General features: G+C 39.1%; 1 protein-coding gene across 7 annotated transcripts in view; it reads left to right on the forward strand.

Annotated features, from left to right (window-relative positions):
* Positions 1-20,791, forward strand: part of HIVEP2 (HIVEP zinc finger 2) — a 198,756-nt gene that overhangs the window by 159,960 nt on the left and 18,005 nt on the right. For 6 of the 7 annotated variants that reach the window (XM_033235237.1, XM_033235238.1, XM_033235236.1 and 3 more), the window contains 3 exons: positions 6,384-6,478; positions 13,836-13,880; positions 14,882-20,454. In XM_033235237.1, coding sequence (XP_033091128.1) covers positions 15,268-20,454 — 5,187 coding nt within the window. In that variant the 5' untranslated portion in view covers positions 6,384-6,478; positions 13,836-13,880; positions 14,882-15,267. Of the gene's footprint in view, positions 1-6,383; positions 6,479-13,835; positions 13,881-14,284; positions 14,315-14,881; positions 20,455-20,791 lie in introns of those variants that run through there. The other variant, XM_033235242.1, reaches the window with a different exon arrangement.

Consider the following 20,791-nt stretch of genomic DNA (forward strand, 5'->3'; position numbering starts at 1 on the left):
AAAACAAAAAAATATTTTTGATTATACAAAACATCTACTTGGCTCTGCCCTTTCGCAAAACCAATGCAGCAGAAGTATTGCCTATGGAGGTGGTGTTACCATGTCTTCACAGGTCTCCTAGGTAAAATTTTGGTATTGTGAACAAGGGGCTTACCTCCATTGACTCTCAATGAAAGAGCTATCTTTGCTTTTAGGAAGATGATCTCATAACTCTCCTTAAAATATTTACTTTAAAATTTTCATTTTAAGAACATAAAAATCTTAGAAAATAGCTTATACTGAAAATTGGTTGTAAATTAAGTAATTATTTTTGCTTTTGATACTAAATAATGCACTGCTTGTAGAAATTGATTATCTTTACTTCTAATTTTTCTACTATTTACTCATTTTGGAAAAATTAAAATTTTTGTTGAATTGATTTTTATTTACTATAAAAATTGATAAACAGTTCAGTGGAGCATTGGTCCTTAACTACTCTTATTTTCTGTTTCTTTGATTGTGGATTATACATATCTTTGCTCATTTGAATTTCAAAATTATTAATTCTTCATTTTTTACTTCTTTACTCATTCAATCGATTTCTGCAATAGGGTTAGATAAATAAACTTTGAATAAGAGGACGTGGTGTGGATAATGGAAAATAATTGACTTGACAGTTTAAAGACCTAAGTTGCAGACCAGAACTATCATAATGAGCTGTGGGTCCCTAAGCAAGTCTTTTGACTTCTCTGGTTCATTTCTTAGTTGCCTGATAGATTAAATTCAATGGTTTCTAAATTATTCCACAGCCCTAAACACTGCCTATATTATTTAGAATAAGCTAAACATTTAAATAGTAATAGAAGTTTGTAGTTATATATTTGCTCCTAAAATCAAGTTAGTCAGGTATATGACTTACGTGGTGTCAAATTGGGTCAAGAAAACAACCTAGGTTATAGCTCTTATCTTAGAAAACATGATATGTGTTTTAAGGACACATGTTGGGAGAAGTTTGCATGGTCAATACCAGATAAGCACAGCCAAGATGCAGAATGACTAGAGAACGCTATATGATCCCGAATCATCAAAGGAAGATTCAACTATGGTTAGTAGACTGTAATTAACTCAAGGCAAAAGCTAGCTTACTTTTGAAAATAAATTACTACCAGATGTTTAACAAAAAATGATTTATCTGTGGTCTTTACCTAGCCATAAGGTTGTATTAGCTAGAACACCTTATTCCCCAAGCATCCTCATGAACCAACATTCCACCACACTAAAATAAAGTATATACAACCATAGATAAACCAGAATGGTAGAGTCTTATATTTTTATTTCATCTGACAAATGTATTTGTTTCTAAATCTAACATTGATAACTGTGCATTTCTATATATTAACATATATAGTTTTCTTTAAATATGAAGTTCAGTGTCGTTACATCTAGAAAACCTTTTCTGACTTTCCAGAAAGGAGTGACCATTCCCTCTTGCAATCTCCCTTGTAATCTGTTTATATTTATGTCATTTGTTGAACGAATTCACAAATATCACTACCTCCTGAAGCTCTAAGCTCTTTTCTGTTTGTTTGTTTTGTTTCTGTTTTTGTTTTTGAGATGGAGTCTTGCTCTGTTGCCCAGGCTGGAGTGCAGTGGTGTGATCTCGGCCCACTGCAACCTCTGCCTCCTGGAGTTCAAGTGATTTTCCTGCCTCAGCCACCCGAGTAGTTGGGATTGCAGGTTCCAGCCACCAAACCCAGCTAATTTTTGTTTTTTTTGTTTTTTTTTTTTTTTTTTTCCGAGACGGAGTCTTGCTCTGTCGCCCACGCTGGAGTGCAATGGCGCGATCTCGGCTCACTGCAACTTCCGCGGCCTCCCGGATTCATGCCATTCTCCTGCCTCAGCCTCCCGAGAAGCTGGGACTACAGGTGCCCGCCACCACGCCCGTCTAACTTTTTTGTATTTTTAGTAGAGATGGGGTTTCACCGTGTTCGCCAGGATGGTCTCAATCTCCTGACCTCGTGATTCGCCCGCCTCGGCCTCCCAAAGTGCTGGGATTACAGGTGTGAGCCACCACACCCAGCCAGCTCTGAGCTCTTAAATGCAGTGCTTGTCTTGTCTTTTTCTGTATTGTGTAAATGTAGCCCATTTCTGGCACATCGTAGGCATTCAGTGAATGTCTTAAAGTATCATAGAATAATCAGAAATCCTATTTAAAGAGGCTTAAGTTACAATCTCTAATGCACATTACCTGTTTTTGTTTGTTTTCACTAGTTTTAATTTATGCAATGCTTTGTTTCCTAGCTTTTCTGTGCTCCTGCACTACCTGCTGAGAATCAGCAATAGACCATATGTAGCTTTGGTATCATTTTTATAGGCAGTTTCTGGATAATTTGGACTCAATTTGCCCCAGCCTCCTACTATGAAAACTCTGTGGGAATCCTTCTTTCCATGCACCTTCTTGACTTTTCAAAACCTTCTACAGAGTTGTTCCAGTAATGAATTGCCCCATGTTCCAAAACTACCATGTTTCTCTTTCCCTAGTCATGTCCCTTTAATATGTTTTCTTTTTTACATTTCATCACCAACCTCATTCATTACCTTTATATCAAAAATATTCTAAAGATCTAGCTTATAGTTATCCTGTCAATGTGTGTGTGTGTGTGTGTGTGTGCGTGTGTGTGTATGCATATTGTCTATCCTGTACCTGCCTTCTCTAGTCCTTCCCAACCTCTTCTTTCTTTGCCACTCTAGGCACTCCAAAGTGGAACAATGGGCCCATTTAGAGTCTTTTTTTTTTTTATAGAGAGGAAAAGATGCCTCTACAAAAACCATGTGAAATTGATGGAGTATATCTTGAACATTGATATCTCTTTCAGTGCTCTTCTCTCATCTTTAGTCACTACTTTTGAATTTTTTCTATTCCCTACTATAAGAGTAAAGTGTCTCTTCTCTAGTGAACAGTAGTGTTCATTCTTTTAAACATGTAATACTTAAACACTCCTTTTTACTGAGAAATAAAGCTATCATATCTTGTTTCCAGTTCCTATTTGCCATTTTTCCATTGAATTTATAAGAATTGTTTTCATTGTTGTGGTTTTGATTTTTTTTTGGGGGGGTGGGGGACAGGGTCTCACTCTATCCCCCAGGCTGGTACAGTTATAGCTCACTGCAGCCCCAAACCTCTGGGTTCAAATGATCTTCTCACCTCAGCCTCCCAAGTAACAGGGACTACAGATGTGCACCACCACACCTGCCTAAATTTTTTTTGTAGAGATAGGGTCTTGCTATGTTGCCCAGACTGGTCTCAACCTCCTGGTCTTAAGCAATCCTCCCCAAGTGCTGAGATTACAGGTGTGAGCCACTACACCCAGCTAATAATGACTGTTTTTAATTATAATAATGCTCATCTAAAGTGTAACTGGTTTACCTTATCAGCTCTTCTCCTAAAATTGTGATATAGTGTGTATTTATTTAACCTCAGAAAAAAAAAGGATGATGGGAGGTACTTGCGAGTTCTGCCAATGAAACCTTCACCTCTTGCTAGATTCATGTAAGAGTCTTATTAAAGCATTAACTATAACTTGTTTTGAAACAATTTGGAAAAGTAGAGAATGGAAAAAGACAATCCCACTAACAATGGATAATTTTTAAATGTCTATCTATCATCTATCAATCAGTAGCTTGACTCTTGCTTAGCTTAATAGTAATAACCCATAAGCATCCAAGAACAAGTAACTAATGCCAAGGATTTTTTCTCTTCTAAGAATGGGAAGGCTGAGAAACCACTGGTATAGAAACAGTAATACTCAAATCTTCCAAGTGTTTATTACAAATAGGAGATGGAGGATTGGAAAATATTTTCAAGGGTCTCTTTCAACCTGCAGGTTGACAGAAAAACCATCCTGTATGTGGTAAAGTGAAATATAATTTTTACCTCATATTTAGGAAGGAATTTTAAATGACCTTGGGATATTTATCAAGATTCATTAGCACTATTTCTGAAAACTTGTTTGTTTTATTAAATATTAAGATTTCATTACCTGGTAAGTTCTTACGAATCTAACAATCTAAAAGCAAAGTTAAAGAAATAATCATCTTTCCTCCTTTAGTCCATTTCTTTAATAACATACTATGTAAACTGTTGATTTCTTAAGAATAGGAGCATGAGTTGTCATAATACATTCTCAAGAGCTGTTTGATAAAAGGTTTTTCTTTTATTTTGATGGAGAAATAAAGACACAAAAACTCACTTAAAATTAATGCAAAAAATAAATTTCTGAGATAGCATCTCCATATCTCCATTTCAATAATAACAATAACCAAGTCCCATGTAGAGGCCATTACTGATTTCAATTTATAACAAAATGATTTGTGCAGAAATTCCGAAATTGATATCATATCTTTCATGTTAATATCATTTGCATCTTTGCTTTAAAATCACACTAATTATCTGGAACTTTCTGTAAGGTAAAGATAAGTATAACGTGATTACCATTCTCTTCTTCAAGAGAAACCCAAACATTTAAAAGGTCATGAGTGATGCAACAGAACCAATTTTCAAATCCTCTTACCAGGTAAAAAGGGGGATCATTTGTAATCTATAATTTCAAATACATGTACATATCATGAAAGGAATGTTTAGCTTTTCCAGTAGCCATCATCTTAGAAAGTAAGACTGGAAAAGCGAATCAGAACTGGGAATGCTGTCCCATCACAGCTTGTTGGGGTGCACTCACGTGCTCTGTTTTGCCTGTGGATGCTGCTGGTAGGAGTGATGATTTCTGTAGGGGAAGGGAGATTGGCTGGCCTACTGAAAATTAAGCTCTTCTTTTACCTTCTTGCCTCTTAATTTGGTGACTGTGAGATTACCAGTCACAGGTAGTCATTGACTACTGCAAGTTAAGGCTCCCTATAAATATCTGTCTCTTTAGAACCTTGGCCCATTTATGTCTTGGGTGTATTTTGTTTGGAGTACAAAATAACTCAGTGATTTTTTTTTTCTTTTTCTTTTTCTTTTTTTTTTTTGAGGAATGCCATGCTTTACTTTAGAATAGATTATAGTTTTTGTGGTGTTTTTTGAAGTGCTTTTATTTGATTTTTTTAAAAAGATGTGATATTTAGTGTGTTAAACCTACAGTTAATTATCTTATAGAAAATGTGTATTTTTTTAGGATATCACCTCTATTCCTTCTATGTTAATGAATCGTGCTCTTTAGCATTGATGAAAGTTTCAATTTTGAGAACAGTAGACCTTGTCAGGTGTCACTTTGGGTACCAGCAAACCATTGATTTCAGGCAAGAAGAATAAAGTTTAAAAAAGAAAATAAATCTAGCATTTGCTTAATAATTTGCCCTTTGCAGCACCAGAATCTTATGTGACCACCCACATTCATCTGGTTACTGACGTGGTTCTTCCTTCAATTGCAGAAGCTATTTTTGCACCTTTTGAATCTTTTGAGGAACCGAGTGGGCCTACTTGCTTATAATGATTCATGTCTCAAGTGCACAGGGTGTCCTGAAGTGCTACCACAGTGATGTGCAGAAATGAGGGGGAAACTAAAGCAAACTACTTCCTTTAAGCACTTTGAATGTTCACATGAAGTGGTACTGCAGGAAAGCACATTTTAACTGTTGTTTAATGCTTTAGTTATTCTTACGAGAGTTTTGTATTAACTTGTCAGGAAGAAAGAGCAATTTTTTAAAAAAATAACAAATATACAATTATGAGTATCATTATAATATTTTTAAGTAGGTCTTTTATACTGAGAGATAAACTCTGTTAGGATCATTGATTAATCTATTTGGATTAGGTAGTTTGACCTTCCATGCATTTCTTTGGATCATACTTGAATAAATATTAATTCTATATATGAAAAGTTCCTTTCTTCATTACTTACTAGACTTTGGAAAGTCTGAATTTTGCTTTGGTTGGGTTTAGCTTCCTATTTCAGAATTTAATTTTAGCACAAACTATAACATTGCTGAAATAAACTATAGAAACAAATTTACAACGAGGTTATCTAAGACTTCACCTGCGAAGTTTAGTTGCTGATACACCTAAAGATGTTCTTTGGAAATCTCAGCTTTATGGCAGAACTGTATGGCAGAACCGTATCATGGACTACAATGACACAATTTCTAGTTCTGATACTTGAAGTTTTAACTCTAGCATTTCACTGTTACAGGGAATTCCTTTTAAATACAAGTATTTATTCAAAAGATTTAAACTATGTTAAAAGAAAGGAAATTCTTTCTTGTGGGGGGGGACATAGCTTCTTGAGAGATCCAGTTCCAAATTTTCTTTCCTAAAGGAAGGTAGGTTCTGTGAGTGAAGAAGAGTGAGCATGCTTATTAAATTCATTACAGGTGTCATCATCTTTTAAATCTTCTTATTCATCTTTTAGATTCCCAGAAGTTGTGCATGAGTTCCTGTGAGGAGAATTGGCATCTTGGAAATTAAAGACGGCTGTGATGCAGTTTTTTGATATGTGGATAACAGGTTAATAACTAAAATTTATTTATTCTTATTCTCGTTACATTAAACTTGAAAAGCTGTTTTGGCCTACCATGGGCTCATATATAAACTGATTTTGTCATCAAATCAGGGAGGAAACAATATATTTTCCATCTAGAGAGAAAAGTGTTGTTTTGTTGTATTTTGTTTTTCATAGTAGACTAGTCTTTTTTTTTTTTTTTTTGGGTCGGGGGGACGGAGTCTTGCTCTGTCACTAGCTAGGCTGGAGTGCAGAGGCACAATCTCGGCTCACTGCAACCTCTGCCTCCTGGGTTCAAGTGATTCTCCTGCCTCAGCCTCCCAAGTATCTGGGACTACAGGCACCTGATACCATGCCCGGCTCATTTTTGTATTTTTAGTAGAGACAGGGTTTCACCATGTTGGCCAGGATGGTCTCGATCTCTTGACCTCAGCCTTCCAAAGTGCTGGGATTACAGGCGTGAGCCACCATGCCCGGCCCACCAGTCTTAATTATAATTAATTATCATTGTTATAATTAAAATAGCTTTATTTCACAGAATTTATTTCTGACAAAGTTTATTTTCATGTGAGAGTCTACTTAGTAAATCCTAATAACTTTTGCTATATAATGAGAAAACATCTCAGTAGAAAGGTGAAATCACAATTTAAAAAATTATTTTAAAAGGTATGACAAAATATTAAAAGCAGCATGCTGTAGTCAAAATAAATCATAAATATCTTGACTAAATAGGCAAACTCTACAAATATATGCGATGATGCCTGCATTGCAGCCCACATTGAAAAATATGACCGTTTCGCATTATTTTAAATATCAAACTAGATTTTAATTACATCAAATTAGAGGATGATCATCACAATATTTTTACTTTTCTCCAAAAATTTTCTGTATTGCTTGGCAGGATTGTATATAATATAGTTTTCTCCATATAGTGGCAACTTGCTCATTTTGGAGGGAACTGAGGTTGTTATGGGAATTTTTACTAAAAGAAGCCTTTATAATGAATTTGGCTCTCAGGAAGGCACCTTTTAAAAAATCCTCCTGTGGAAATAAGTCTTTATTCAGCTGGACTCTGGCACTCGTCATGCCTTCTTTCTTGGTAGTTCCTTTTTCCCCTTATCCCATACTCTCTGAGCATGTATGTTCTGAGCGGTGGTTGGGCAATGAGCGTCTAAGTGACTCGTGGGATCAGTGTTACAGCTACGATGCCCTGAGGTGTTCATGCATTTTTTAAAGATTTTACAATTGATCTATGGCATTTTAATAACAAACACAATGATGTCCCTTCTAAAATGTCATTCACTAATTATTACCATAAGACACATATTTTGTTTACAAGTGTCATACTACCAAATCCTCAAGAAAAGACCAAATGTTTATAAGTGTCATACCACCAAATCCTCAAGAAAAGAGCAAGTGACCATTTGCATTTTAAAAAATATTTTATTTTTTAAATGTTGGAAGTGGAGAAGCTGTGTTTGCTGCCAGTCATTTTATACTGTCATTATTTAGGATGTCATTATTTAATGCTCACTTGACTTTTGCCACCACTCAAGTAATGACTAATTTCCTGAGGTAAAGTTTTTTCTGAGATAATGTTTTTCTAAGCAAAAGATCCTAGATTGACAACCTTGGGTACTGTAGGTCTTTATTCTTCTGCAGAGCAAGCCTGTCTTCCTGCCAATCCCACCCAGTAGTTATCCTGAAGAGACCTCTGAGGAGGTCCATCCAGGAGACTGTTTCTGTGTCTTTCCTTTGGGAGCTTGTCTGAGGACATTATTTAACTGGGTACCAAACTTATTTGAGTGGGACTCTGAAGACTGGCCAAAGGAGAGGGCACACTTCTAGAAGAATGCCAGCTCTTCCCTGTGATATTTTCTTCCACTTCAGTTCCTTTAGTTCCTTTAGTTCCATTACCACCGAAATAGCCATGCAGAGGTAATCTCTTTTTTTACATGATCCCCCTCTGAAAAGTATGATAAGCCTGCCAGACAATGTCTGTCTTTATTAACTGGAGGACTCCTGAGGGCTGTAGCAGTATCCACAGGAAACCCAGAGTCATATCCCCTGAGTTTTATTCTCCAGTCAATTATCTTACTCCTTTCATAACACTCAAAACCCACTAGAGAAAATTTTAACTGTGAATGCAAAACTGTATTTGGAATTCCGCTCCTTTGTTGGCAGTGGGTGCCAAAAATGACTTTGTGTGGGTTTGGCTACCATAAAAGGAAATATCAGTGAATAAAGTGATAACTCACTGTTTGCATATGAGAATTACTCTCCTACTGCATTTTTTGATGTATCAATTGATTAGGAAACCTGGTATATATTTTTAATGGACTATTAGAGAATCTGAAAAATGAATTGACTCTACACAGTCATAGAGAAATGCTGTAGCTATAATTAACCATATTACTATAGATCTTTATAGTTCTGAGTAGATCTCTGTTGAAGAAATTAAACTAAAATTGCAGGTAGATACAATGGTACATTTAATGATTTATAATAATATTATGAAGTCCAAAGAAAGTATTTTCCTAGACTTAATGATTCATTTAATATAGATTTCCTTCTCTAACATACTTATTAAAATGTTTTCTTATCTATAAGCATTTTTATACATTTTAGTAGCAAGCTCACGAATTTATGTCATTTGGAAGAGTTAGGTTGCTTAGTAAAAGTGTCACCTAACAAAACAAGACAAATGCCATTATCTAACCTTGAATTAAACTTGGAAAATCCAATTGTTTTTAAAGTGAATTTCTTTTCCTCAGTATAATTTGAGTGGAGTAGCAGAGAAACTTTCAAACCCTCCAAAATCCTGCTCGTTTTTAAAGAGAAAGTCATGCTATGTTCATTAATAGATTATGATGCATGCAATTTCCATTGCAGAATCTTTTCAGTTTCCAGGATAAAGCAGCTGTAGAAAAATGACTAATACGAATAGTCCATATTTTTAATGGTTCATAAATATGATCAATAAATTCCAAAAAGAGGCCATCACTCACTTTCTCTCCCACCTACCTTTCTCTGTATGTCTCAGAAACTCCAAGAAGAGACGTGATTTTATGGACAGTAGTTAGTCAAAGGCTCCCCAAGGATAGTGTTGGAGAGAAAAAGACATCCTCAAACATGTTTCAAATCAAATGTGAAAGGTTCATGTGAAATAAGCATGATTTCTAGTTCCCTAGTAAGTCTTCCACTGAAGTGAAAAACTAGACATTGTGAATCAGAGGAGGGATCCCTGTAGGGCTGGGACCTCCAGCTTAGGCACAAAGATGGACGCTCTTCCGGCACAACCCAGGAGAGAAAGCATGGCATGGGATATCATCTAGCTTCCTGGTAAAATGGTGGGGCATCTTGGGTAGGCTTGTCTTAGAAATTTAGAAGGAAGAGATTTTCTTGACAGAAGCTATTTGCATAATTGAGTTAATGCTTTGAATCTTAAAAACTTTCTGGATAATAAGTGCTGTTGGAATATAGAAAGATCCTATGTTAAACTTAGCAAAATTGATTTTTTAAAATAAAATGATAGACAAGACTTTTTTTCTGATTATCCTCCTTCTCCTAAAAATTAAACAGTTAACTTAATGGTCTAGGCATGTTTTGTTCTGACCATGGGATATCTGATTTTGAATTTTATGTAAGTCACTTTTTTTCACTCTGGTGTATTCTCTGGTAGCAGAATATTATTTCTGAATTTTATTTTATGCATCTACTAGATGATATGCCCTTAGTGTATAAGAATGGTTTTATTATTTTAAACCATAAAAATTAAATGTCTGATTTATAAAGGTATGACCTCATTGCTAAGTGAAAACATTATATTTTATGGAATAACTTATGAAATAAATTATTCCAGCCCTGTTTTTTATAAAATTGTATGTACTTATTACTTGAAGTTTATGCTGTTTTTGTTTTGGTTTTTGGTTGTTTTGAGATAGAGTCTCACTCTGTTCCCCAGGCTGGAGTGCAGTGCTGCAATCATAGCTCACTGCAGCCTCGACCTGCTGGGCTCAAGTGATTCTCCCACCTCAGCCTCCTGAGTAGTTGGGACTACAGGTACATGCCACCACACCCAGCTAATTTTTGTATTTTTTTGTAGAGATGGAGTTTTGCGAGATGGAGTTTTGCCCGGGCTGGTCTCGAACTTCTAAGCTCAAGCGATCCACCTGGCTCCACCTCCCAAAGTGCTAGGATTGTAGGCATGAGCCACCATGCCCAGCCCCTGAAGTTTATGTTTTGAGCAAAATTATATATTCTGTGTCAACCAAAAGACGTAAAATGATACATACCTGATTTTCACTTGTAAGGTTTTATTTTCTTTAAAACTAATGATTTCCAAGCTGGACACAGTGGCTTGGGAGCTACTAGGGAAGCAGGGGCCAGAGGATCCCTTGAGCCCATGAGTTTGAGTCCAGCCTGGACAAGAAAGTGAGACCCCTCCTCTAAAAAAAAAAAAAAAGTAATGATTTTCAAAGAACAAAAGAAAACAGTCTGTCATGAGACTTTATTACAGTCTTACAAGAAGCTGTTCTCATTAATACTTATTATACATATTTTGAACATTATTTAAATTATGGACTTTTTATTTCTAGGAAATGGCATTTTGGGGCCATTTTTTTGTACTACAAACATGCAGAGCTCATTTATATTCTCTTAGAACCATTAAAAGTTGAGACATTTCACATATTAAAGTTAAGTGAAAATATTTAGGTGAAGATATTATTGAAAATGTATTATTTTAGGTTGGAATAAAACTTAATGGAGAATGATGGTGAGTCCTCCTAGACTTAGAAATCATCAAATTTAGATCTGAATTTTGGTTCTGAAACCCAACCTCTCTAAGAATCATTCTCAACTGTAAAATAGGTGTAATAATACCCTTAGCATAGGGGTATAATGAAGATAAAATAAGACAATGTACATGAAACTCTTTAACAGTATGTGTCAGCCCATAGTAAATATATAGTAAATGACAGCCATTATCATTGTTATAATTAACAGTGGAACTGCATGCATAGATCAATACCATGATACAATATTAAATATGAAAAGTAACTTAGAAATTATTCACTTCAAACTCTGAGTCCTAATTGAGGATTCACATATGCTTGTCTTGAATTGGAAGTGTAGCATACTTCCATTTTAGAGGATATTATTTACCTCTGCAAATCTGACAGAGGCTGTGTCTACATGAACCTTAAATATTTAGTTAATTAACACAGTCAGCCAAATCAGAATCAATATTGTGTCTTCTTCTTGTTAGCATGGTTCCTGGAATTGACAGAGGTAAATTTGCATTAGAATATTATGAGGCCATCACTTCTGCTTCAGTTTTTGCCTCATTTCCTATAGAGGGATGCTACAGAAAATTATTGCACAGCAAAAAATGAAATCCAACAGCAAAACTTTTTAGCAAACTGAAATTAATATCTTTGTTTAGTTTTTTGACTGCTGTTTTACAAATCTCTTAGGCTTCATGGCCATTAACAGAAGGAATCTTTGAGTACAGATGTCTTACTACAAATATCTGGGGGCTACTGATTTCTCACCCAAAGACTTACTGTTCCTGTGGGAATTTCCAGGTGCTTTTCCCCTTTCAAAGTGCAACTTCTCTCATCATCATCATCACAGTCAAATTCTATGTTAGGGAGAAAATTGCCCACGGAAGTAAGACTACTATTTGAGTTTTGCTTTAGGAATCTGCAGTACATCTGCATGGTAGCATTTTTAAAAATTATTAACCAGTGTTTTATTTAAAAAAAATAAACATGCTCATGTTAAGAAAAATAAACAAAAATTAAACTTACTGAAAGTCATGAGGTGAAAGGTAAAAATCCTTTTTTGCTTTTCCTCTGAATCCCAGGTTCCACTTTTTTTTTTTTTTTTTTTGAGATGGAGTTTTGCTCTTGTTGCTCAGGCTGGAATGCAATGGCTCCATCTTGGCTCACTGCAACCTCTGCCTCCCGGGTCCAAACAATTCTCCTGCCTCAGCCTCCCAAGTAGCTGGGATTACAGGCATGCACCACCATGCCGAGCTAATTTTTTGTATGTTTAGTAGAGATGGAATTTCTCTATGTTGATCAGGCTGGTGTCCATGCTGCCTGGCATCCTCACAGGAATGTTCTGTTGATCAATTGTTCCTCTTTTTCACCCATAGGATTAACAATATGTCTTCATACTAGGGTGCAATAAGCTTTTCTTGCATTTAATGTTACTATTCCCTGAACAAGTTTCTATATTGGCACTTATAGCTGTACTTTATTTCAAATGCCTCAGTTTTATAATTGAGCCATAATTTATTTAAGCAGTTCTTGTACATATATTAGTGTGCGCTTGTACAAGGACATCTGTAAGGATATATTTCCAGCAGTGGAATTTCTAGGTCAATGTGTATGATCTTTTTTATTTTGATAAACTGACACATTGCCTATCAAGGAAGCATCTGAGGTTTTATGACAGTTGATACAGTTTATCATTGAAGTTCTCAGAACCCTCTGGGTACCTCATTGAACACTGCCTTAAGGAAGTTGAGTATTCACTTAAAATTGAACGATTACTTAGTTGTCAAGTCTTCCTGAGTCACAGGCCCTCATCTAGAGGACTTCTTCACTTTGCCATTATGTAAATTTCCTAAAAAGGAAATTTATTCTTTTTAAACATAAACATTCAAACCTATCAGAAAAAAAAAAAAAAACTAAACAAAAAACCCCACTATTTTCAGCCAGGTGAGGTGGCTCACACCTATACTCCTAACACTTTGGGAGACCAAGATTGCTTGAGCCCAGGAGTTTGAGACCAGCCTGGGCAATATGGCATGACCTCATCTCTACAAAAAATACAAAAATTAGATGGGTGTAGTGTTGTATACCTTTAGTCCCAGTTACTTGGGAGCCTAAGGCGGGAGGATCGCCTGAGCTCAAGGAGGTCAAGGCTGCAGTGAACAGTGATTCCACCACTGTACTCAAGCCTGGGCACCAGAGTGAGACTCTGTCTCAAAAAACAAAACAAAAAATGCCCACTATTCTCAACTTTTAGTATCTAGGGAATTAGAACTAGCCTGATTACATTTAAATAACTAAGACATTTGATATATAATAATCATATATCTTAGAAAATATTACCATGATGTTTTTATAATATTTTCTCTGAGTTATTTTTGAGTCACAGTGTCAATATAAGGTTTACTCTTCTCTTCTAGTGTAATGCTTTCTGAAGCAGTTTCTTGCTTTTGTTTTAGGGTACATAGCTTTGTGAACCCTTTGTATAATGAACTGGAAATTGGAATTTGTATTTGTATATATCAATGGTATGGTTTAATGGAACAATTTTTCCTAACTGCATTTATTTTGTATCCAGGAAGCGTCAGGACAATCATGCCCATGAGAGCTCTAAACTGTTCAGGTAATCATTTCATTTTTAAACTGTCCTAGAAATATGCTTTGTTTTCCATATTAAGAAGACTTTATAATTGTTTTGTTTAGATGCACCCTTTTATCTTTTCCAAAGTTCTGTGACATCTGATTTTTATAGCCTTGATGTCATTTTACTAATCACTGATTTTAAGCTGTAAAATAAACCTATACTTTATAGTAATATATAATACTTTATGAATTTTATAAAACATGTATTTTATATATGTATGCTTATATGTATACTATGTTATATTTATATTTTATATTAATATATAACATATGGTTTTTTTTTTTTTTTTGAGATGGAGTCTCGCTCTGTTGCCAGGTTGCAGTGCAGTGACATGATGTCGGCTCACTGCAACCTCCGCCTCCCGGGTTCAAGCAATTCCCTTCCCTTAGCCTCCCGAGTAACTGGGACTACAGGTGCATGCCACCACACCTAGCTAATTTTTGTATTTTTAGTAGAGACGGAGTTTCACCATGTTGGCCAGGATAGTCTCAGTCTCTTGACCTCATGATCCACCTGCCTCAGCCTCCCAAAGTGCTGGAATTACAGGAGTGAGCCACCATGCCTGGCCACATATTTTTTGTATTAAGCTATAAAACATATCCCTATATAGAGATATGTAATACACTTTGGCATACAAATCATAAAACTTGGTTAGGAATAGCTCTAATTTTTTTAGTGGGGCTTTCTAAAATCTTACACTTTTGTAGATAATATCCATCAAGGATATTTTTCTAAAGTTAAAAAGTATTTAAAAGAGTGACCAAAATTCAAACATGGAAGAGACTTAGGTTTATGACTTAACGCTGAGTTTGAAATTAATATATTTGAATTGTGGAATTAATGTAATCGCAATAAAAATAATTCCTTGGAGTAAAAAGCATTTCAAATTTATCTGATTTCTGGTTGGTTAGTTAGGTTTTATTTTTGGTTTCTTATTTGGAACTCTTATGACAATCTCTTTGTATTTTCTTTTTCTTCAGGTCATTTTATCGTAGTGAAACTGGCAATTGAACTTTGTTCTAGTTGATGAGCAAAATTTCTTCTAGACTATTCATCATCCAATTTCATCCTAGTTGAAAATTTTCAAATGCCGTAAGAAATCTTTATAGATTTGCACTTAGCTTTTGGATGGACATTTCTACAATGGAGAGAACTGTATTATAGCCCTGGTCCAAGGACATTACTATCCAATGCCCATTGACTGTGGTGTGCATGTGGAAGGTTCCAAAGAGAAGGAGCAATCAGCAAGTTTGCAGACCCCTTGGAACATGGAAGCAACCAAGCTTTAAGAAGCACAGATTTGGAGATACTCCATGAGTCTGCACCGCTTTCAGGGGAACTAGCACTTAAGACCTTGTGTAACAAAATGGACACTGGGGACACAGCTCTAGGACAAAAGGCTACCTCAAGGTCTGGAGAAACTGATAAAGCATCAGGTAGATGGAGACAGGAACAATCGGCTATTATTAAGATGAGCACTTTTGGCAGTCAAGAAGGACAGCGGCAACCACAAATAGAGCCTGAGCAAATCGGAAACACAGCATCAGCACAACTGTTTGGTTCTGGGAAACTGGCCTCCCCTAGTGAAGTGGTGCAGCAAGTCACAGAGAAGCAATATCCACCGCATCGTCCAAGTCCTTACTCATGCCAACACTCACTCTCTTTCCCTCAGCACTCATTGCCACAGGGGGTCATGCACAGCACCAAGCCACATCAGAGCCTCGAAGGTCCTCCGTGGCTTTTCCCTGGCCCTTTGCCATCCGTTGCCTCCGAGGACTTATTTCCTTTTCCTATACATGGCCACAGTGGTGGTTATCCTAGAAAAAAGATTTCAAGTCTGAACCCTGCTTATAGCCAATACTCCCAGAAAAGTATCGAACAGGCAGAAGAAGCTCACAAGAAAGAGCACAAACCCAAAAAGCCTGGCAAGTACATTTGCCCTTACTGCAGCAGAGCGTGTGCCAAACCTAGCGTACTGAAAAAACACATCAGGTCCCATACTGGGGAGCGGCCATATCCATGTATACCTTGTGGTTTCTCTTTCAAGACAAAGAGCAATTTGTACAAGCACAGGAAGTCACATGCCCATGCAATTAAGGCAGGATTAGTACCTTTCACAGAGTCAGCTGTATCTAAATTGGACCTAGAGGCTGGTTTTATTGATGTAGAAGCAGAAATACATTCAGATGGTGAACAGAGTACAGACACAGATGAGGAGAGTTCTTTATTTGCCGAGGCTTCTGACAAAATGAGTCCTGGCCCACCCATCCCACTGGACATTGCCAGCAGAGGTGGCTATCATGGGTCATTGGAAGAATCATTGGGAGGTCCAATGAAGGTGCCGATTTTGATTATTCCTAAAAGTGGGATTCCTCTCCCTAATGAAACCTCTCAGTATATTGGCCCTGATATGCTACCAAATCCATCTTTAAATACTAAGGCTGATGATTCACACACAGTCAAACAGAAACTTGCACTAAGACTGTCAGAGAAAAAAGGACAAGATTCTGAGCCATCGCTCAACCTTCTGAGCCCGCACAGTAAAGGAAGCACTGATTCTGGTTACTTTTCTCGCTCAGAAAGTGCTGAGCAGCAAATAAGCCCTCCCAACACAAATGCAAAGTCTTATGAAGAAATCATCTTTGGAAAATACTGTCGGCTTAGTCCGAGAAATGCACTCAGTGTTACAACCACAAGTCAGGAGCGTGCTGCAATGGGTAGGAAGGGCATAATGGAACCATTACCTCACGTAAACACCAGGTTAGATGTCAAGATGTTTGAAGATCCTGTTTCACAGCTGATCCCAAGCAAGGGAGACGTTGACCCCAGTCAAACGAGCATTCTGAAATCCACTAAGTTCAACAGTGAGTCTAGACAACCCCAGATTATTCCATCATCTATCAGGAATGAAGGAAAACTTTATCCAGCAAACTTCCAAGGCAGTAACCCGGTTCTCTTAGAAGCTCCTGTAGACTCTTCACCCCTTATTAGAAGCAACTCAATGCCAACTTCTTCAGCAACTAATCTAACTATTCCTCCTTCTTTGAGAGGAAGTCATTCATTTGACGAAAGGATGACTGGTTCCGACGATGTATTCTATCCAGGGACCGTGGGCATACCCCCTCAGCGCATGCTAAGAAGACAAGCAGCATTTGAACTGCCTTCAGTACAGGAGGGCCATGTGGAGGTCGAGCACCATGGCAGGATGTTGAAGGGTGTCAGCAGTTCATCCCTGAAGGAAAAGAAATTGTCTCCTGGGGACAGGGTTGGGTATGACTATGACATCTGTCGGAAACCCTATAAGAAGTGGGAGGACTCTGAAACACCAAAGCAAGGCTACAGGGACATTTCCTGCTTGAGTTCTTTAAAACACGGTGGAGAATATTTCATGGATCCTGTGGTGCCATTGCAGGGAGTACCAAGCATGTTTGGAACTACCTGTGAAAACAGGAAACGCCGGAAAGAGAAGAGCGTAGGGGATGAAGAGGACACCCCCATGATCTGCAGCAGCATCATAAGCACTCCCATGGGCATCATGGCTTCCGATTATGACCCCAAACTGCAGATGCAGGAAGGAGTCAGGAGTGGATTTGCCGTGGCTGGACACGAAAACCTTTCTCATGGTCACACGGAACGCTTTGACCCATGTCGGCCCCAACTGCAGCCTGGAAGTCCATCTCTTGTGTCAGAGGAGTCACCTTCAGCCATTGATTCAGACAAGATGTCAGACCTAGGGGGCAGGAAACCTCCTGGAAATGTGATTTCTGTGATTCAGCACACCAACTCGCTGAGCCGACCCAATTCATTTGAAAGATCTGAGTCAGCCGAACTTGTGGCTTGCACACAGGATAAAGCCCCTTCCCCTTCAGAGACTTGTGACAGTGAGATTTCAGAAGCCCCAGTGAGTCCTGAGTGGACTCCACCCGGGGATGGTGCAGAAAGTGGAGGGAAACCCTCTCCATCTCAGCAGGTGCAGCAGCCGTCCTATCACACACAGCCCAGGCTAGTTCGGCAACACAACATCCAGGTTCCTGAGATTCGAGTGACCGAGGAGCCTGATAAACCCGAGAAGGAGAAAGAAGCCCAGAGCAAAGAGCCAGAGAAGCCTGTGGAAGAATTTCAGTGGCCCCAGAGAAGTGAGACCCTTTCCCAGCTCCCCGCGGAGAAATTGCCACCCAAAAAGAAGCGTCTGCGACTTGCCGATATGGAGCACTCCTCAGGGGAGTCCAGCTTTGAATCCACAGGCACAGGCCTCTCCCGCAGCCCCAGCCAAGAAAGCAACTTGTCTCACAGCTCCAGTTTCTCCATGTCTTTTGAAAGAGAAGAAACTAGTAAGCTTTCTGCACTTCCTAAGCAGGATGAGTTTGGGAAGCATTCAGAGTTTCTGACTGTCCCTGCTGGTTCATACTCATTGTCTGTCCCAGGCCATCACCACCAGAAAGAGATGCGACGCTGCTCATCAGAGCAGATGCCTTGTCCTCACCCAGCAGAAGTCCCAGAAGTTCGCAGCAAATCATTTGATTATGGGAATCTGTCCCATGCTCCTGTGTCGGGAGTGGCAGCCTCCACAGTATCACCGTCCAGGGAGAGGAAGAAATGCTTTCTGGTGCGGCAAGCTTCCTTCAGTGGCTCCCCAGAAATCGCCCAGGGTGAGGCCGGCATGGATCAGAGTGTGAAACAGGAGCAGCTGGAGCACCTGCATGCTGGCCTCCGGTCCGGGTGGCACCATGGCCCACCTGCTGTGCTGCCTCCTCTTCAGCAAGAGGACCCAGGGAAGCAGGTGGTGGGTCCTTGTCCCCCGCTGAGTTCAGGGCCACTGCACCTGGCCCAACCACAGATCATGCACATGGAGAGTCAGGAATCTTTGAGAAATCCCTTGATCCAACCAACATCCTATATGACAAGCAAACACTTACCTGAACAGCCACACTTATTTCCACATCAAGACACAATTCCATTTTCTCCAATCCAGAATGCCTTGTTTCAGTTTCAATATCCTACAGTTTGTATGGTTCATTTACCAGCTCAGCAGCCTCCCTGGTGGCAGGCGCACTTCCCACATCCCTTTGCTCAGCCCCCTCAGAAGAGCTATGGCAAGCCCTCTTTTCAGACAGAAATCCATTCGAGCTATCCCTTAGAGCATGTGGCAGGGAACACGGGAAAGAAACCTGCTGAGTATGCACACACGAAAGAGCAGACCTACCCATGTTATTCAGGAGCATCAGGGCTACACCCAAAGAACCTTCTTCCAAAGTTTCCATCAGAGCAGAGCAGTAAGTCAACTGAAACGCCCTCCGAGCAGGTTCTTCAAGAAGATTTTGCCTCGGCAAATGCTGGGCCTTTGCAGTCCCTCCCGGGAACAGTGGTTCCTGTTCGGATCCAAACACACGTACCATCTTATGGAAGTGTCATGTACACAAGCATTTCTCAGATACTTGGGCAGAATAGCCCTGCCATTGTCATATGCAAAGTCGATGAGAATATGACCCAAAGGACACTGGTCACCAACGCAGCCATGCAAGGGATAGGATTCAACATTGCCCAGGTGCTGGGGCAGCATGCTGGCTTGGAGAAGTACCCCATTTGGAAAGCACCTCAGACTTTACCCCTCGGCTTAGAATCCTCAATCCCCTTGTGTTTACCTTCCACCTCTGACAGCGTGGCCACCCTGGGAGGTAGCAAGCGAATGCTTTCTCCAGCCAGTAGCTTGGAGCTCTTCATGGAAACCAAGCAGCAGAAAAGGGTCAAAGAAGAAAAGATGTATGGACAGATTGTGGAGGAGCTTAGTGCTGTGGAGCTGAACAACTCAGACATCAAAAAGGACCTGTCTCGCCCCCAGAAACCCCAGCTGGTTCGACAAGGGTGTGCTTCTGAGCCAAAAGATGGCTTGCAGTCGGGGTCATCTTCCTTCTCCTCTCTGTCACCCTCCTCATCTCAAGACTATCCTTCTGTTAGCCCGTCTTCCAGGGAGCCATTCCCACCCAGCAAGGAGATGCTTTCTGGTTCCCAGGTACCACTTCTGGGGCAGAAGTCCAGTGGGCCTTCTGAAAGCAAAGAATCTTCAGATGAATTAGATATCGATGAGACGGCATCGGACATGAGCATGAGCCCACAGAGTTCTTCATTACCAGCGGGAGATGGTCAGCTGGAAGAGGAAAGGAAGGGCCACAAGCGGCCTGTTGGCATGCTGGTCCGCATGGCCTCTGCCCCCAGTGGGAACGTGGCAGATTCAACTCTTCTTCTCACAGACATGGCAGATTTCCAGCAGATTCTTCAGTTCCCCAGTCTGCGGACAACGACTACTGTGAGTTGGTGCTTCTTGAATTATACAAAACCCAGTTATGTGCAACAGGCCACCTTCAAATCCTCAGTTTATGCTTCATGGTGCATTAGTTCCTGTAACCCAAACCCATCAGGATTGAACACCAAGACCACGCTGGCTCTGCTGAGGTCCAAGCAAAAAATCACTGCAGAAATTTATACTCTGGCTGCTATGCATAGGCCAGGAACCGGCAAGCTTACATCATCAAGTGCTTGGAAGCAGTTTACTCAGGTAACAAATATTGTTTTAGGAAGAACTCTGTATTGTGGATTTGATTGCTGAGCAGACTACATAGTGAAGGATATAAGGCCAAAATATATATATATATATGGAAAACGAAGGTCAGTGTGGGGGCATTCTCAGAAAGTATGGCCTTACTTAGGAGTGGAAGAAGCCACTGACTGCACTTGATTCTGAGGTCTCAGGCATGGTCCAAATATTGAAAGTGTCACTTTCTGTATTTTCAGAAGGAAAAGCCTACATTTATGCTTTTAAAATGTAAAAATTTGGGTACCATGAAATCCTACCACTGGGATTAATTCCCATGGGTTATTTTCCTTCTGACCTT

The sequence above is a fragment of the Trachypithecus francoisi genome, unplaced genomic scaffold (genome assembly GCF_009764315.1).
Source record: "Trachypithecus francoisi isolate TF-2019V2 unplaced genomic scaffold, Tfra_2.0 Lachesis_group15, whole genome shotgun sequence".
Lineage (NCBI taxonomy): Eukaryota > Metazoa > Chordata > Mammalia > Primates > Cercopithecidae > Trachypithecus > Trachypithecus francoisi.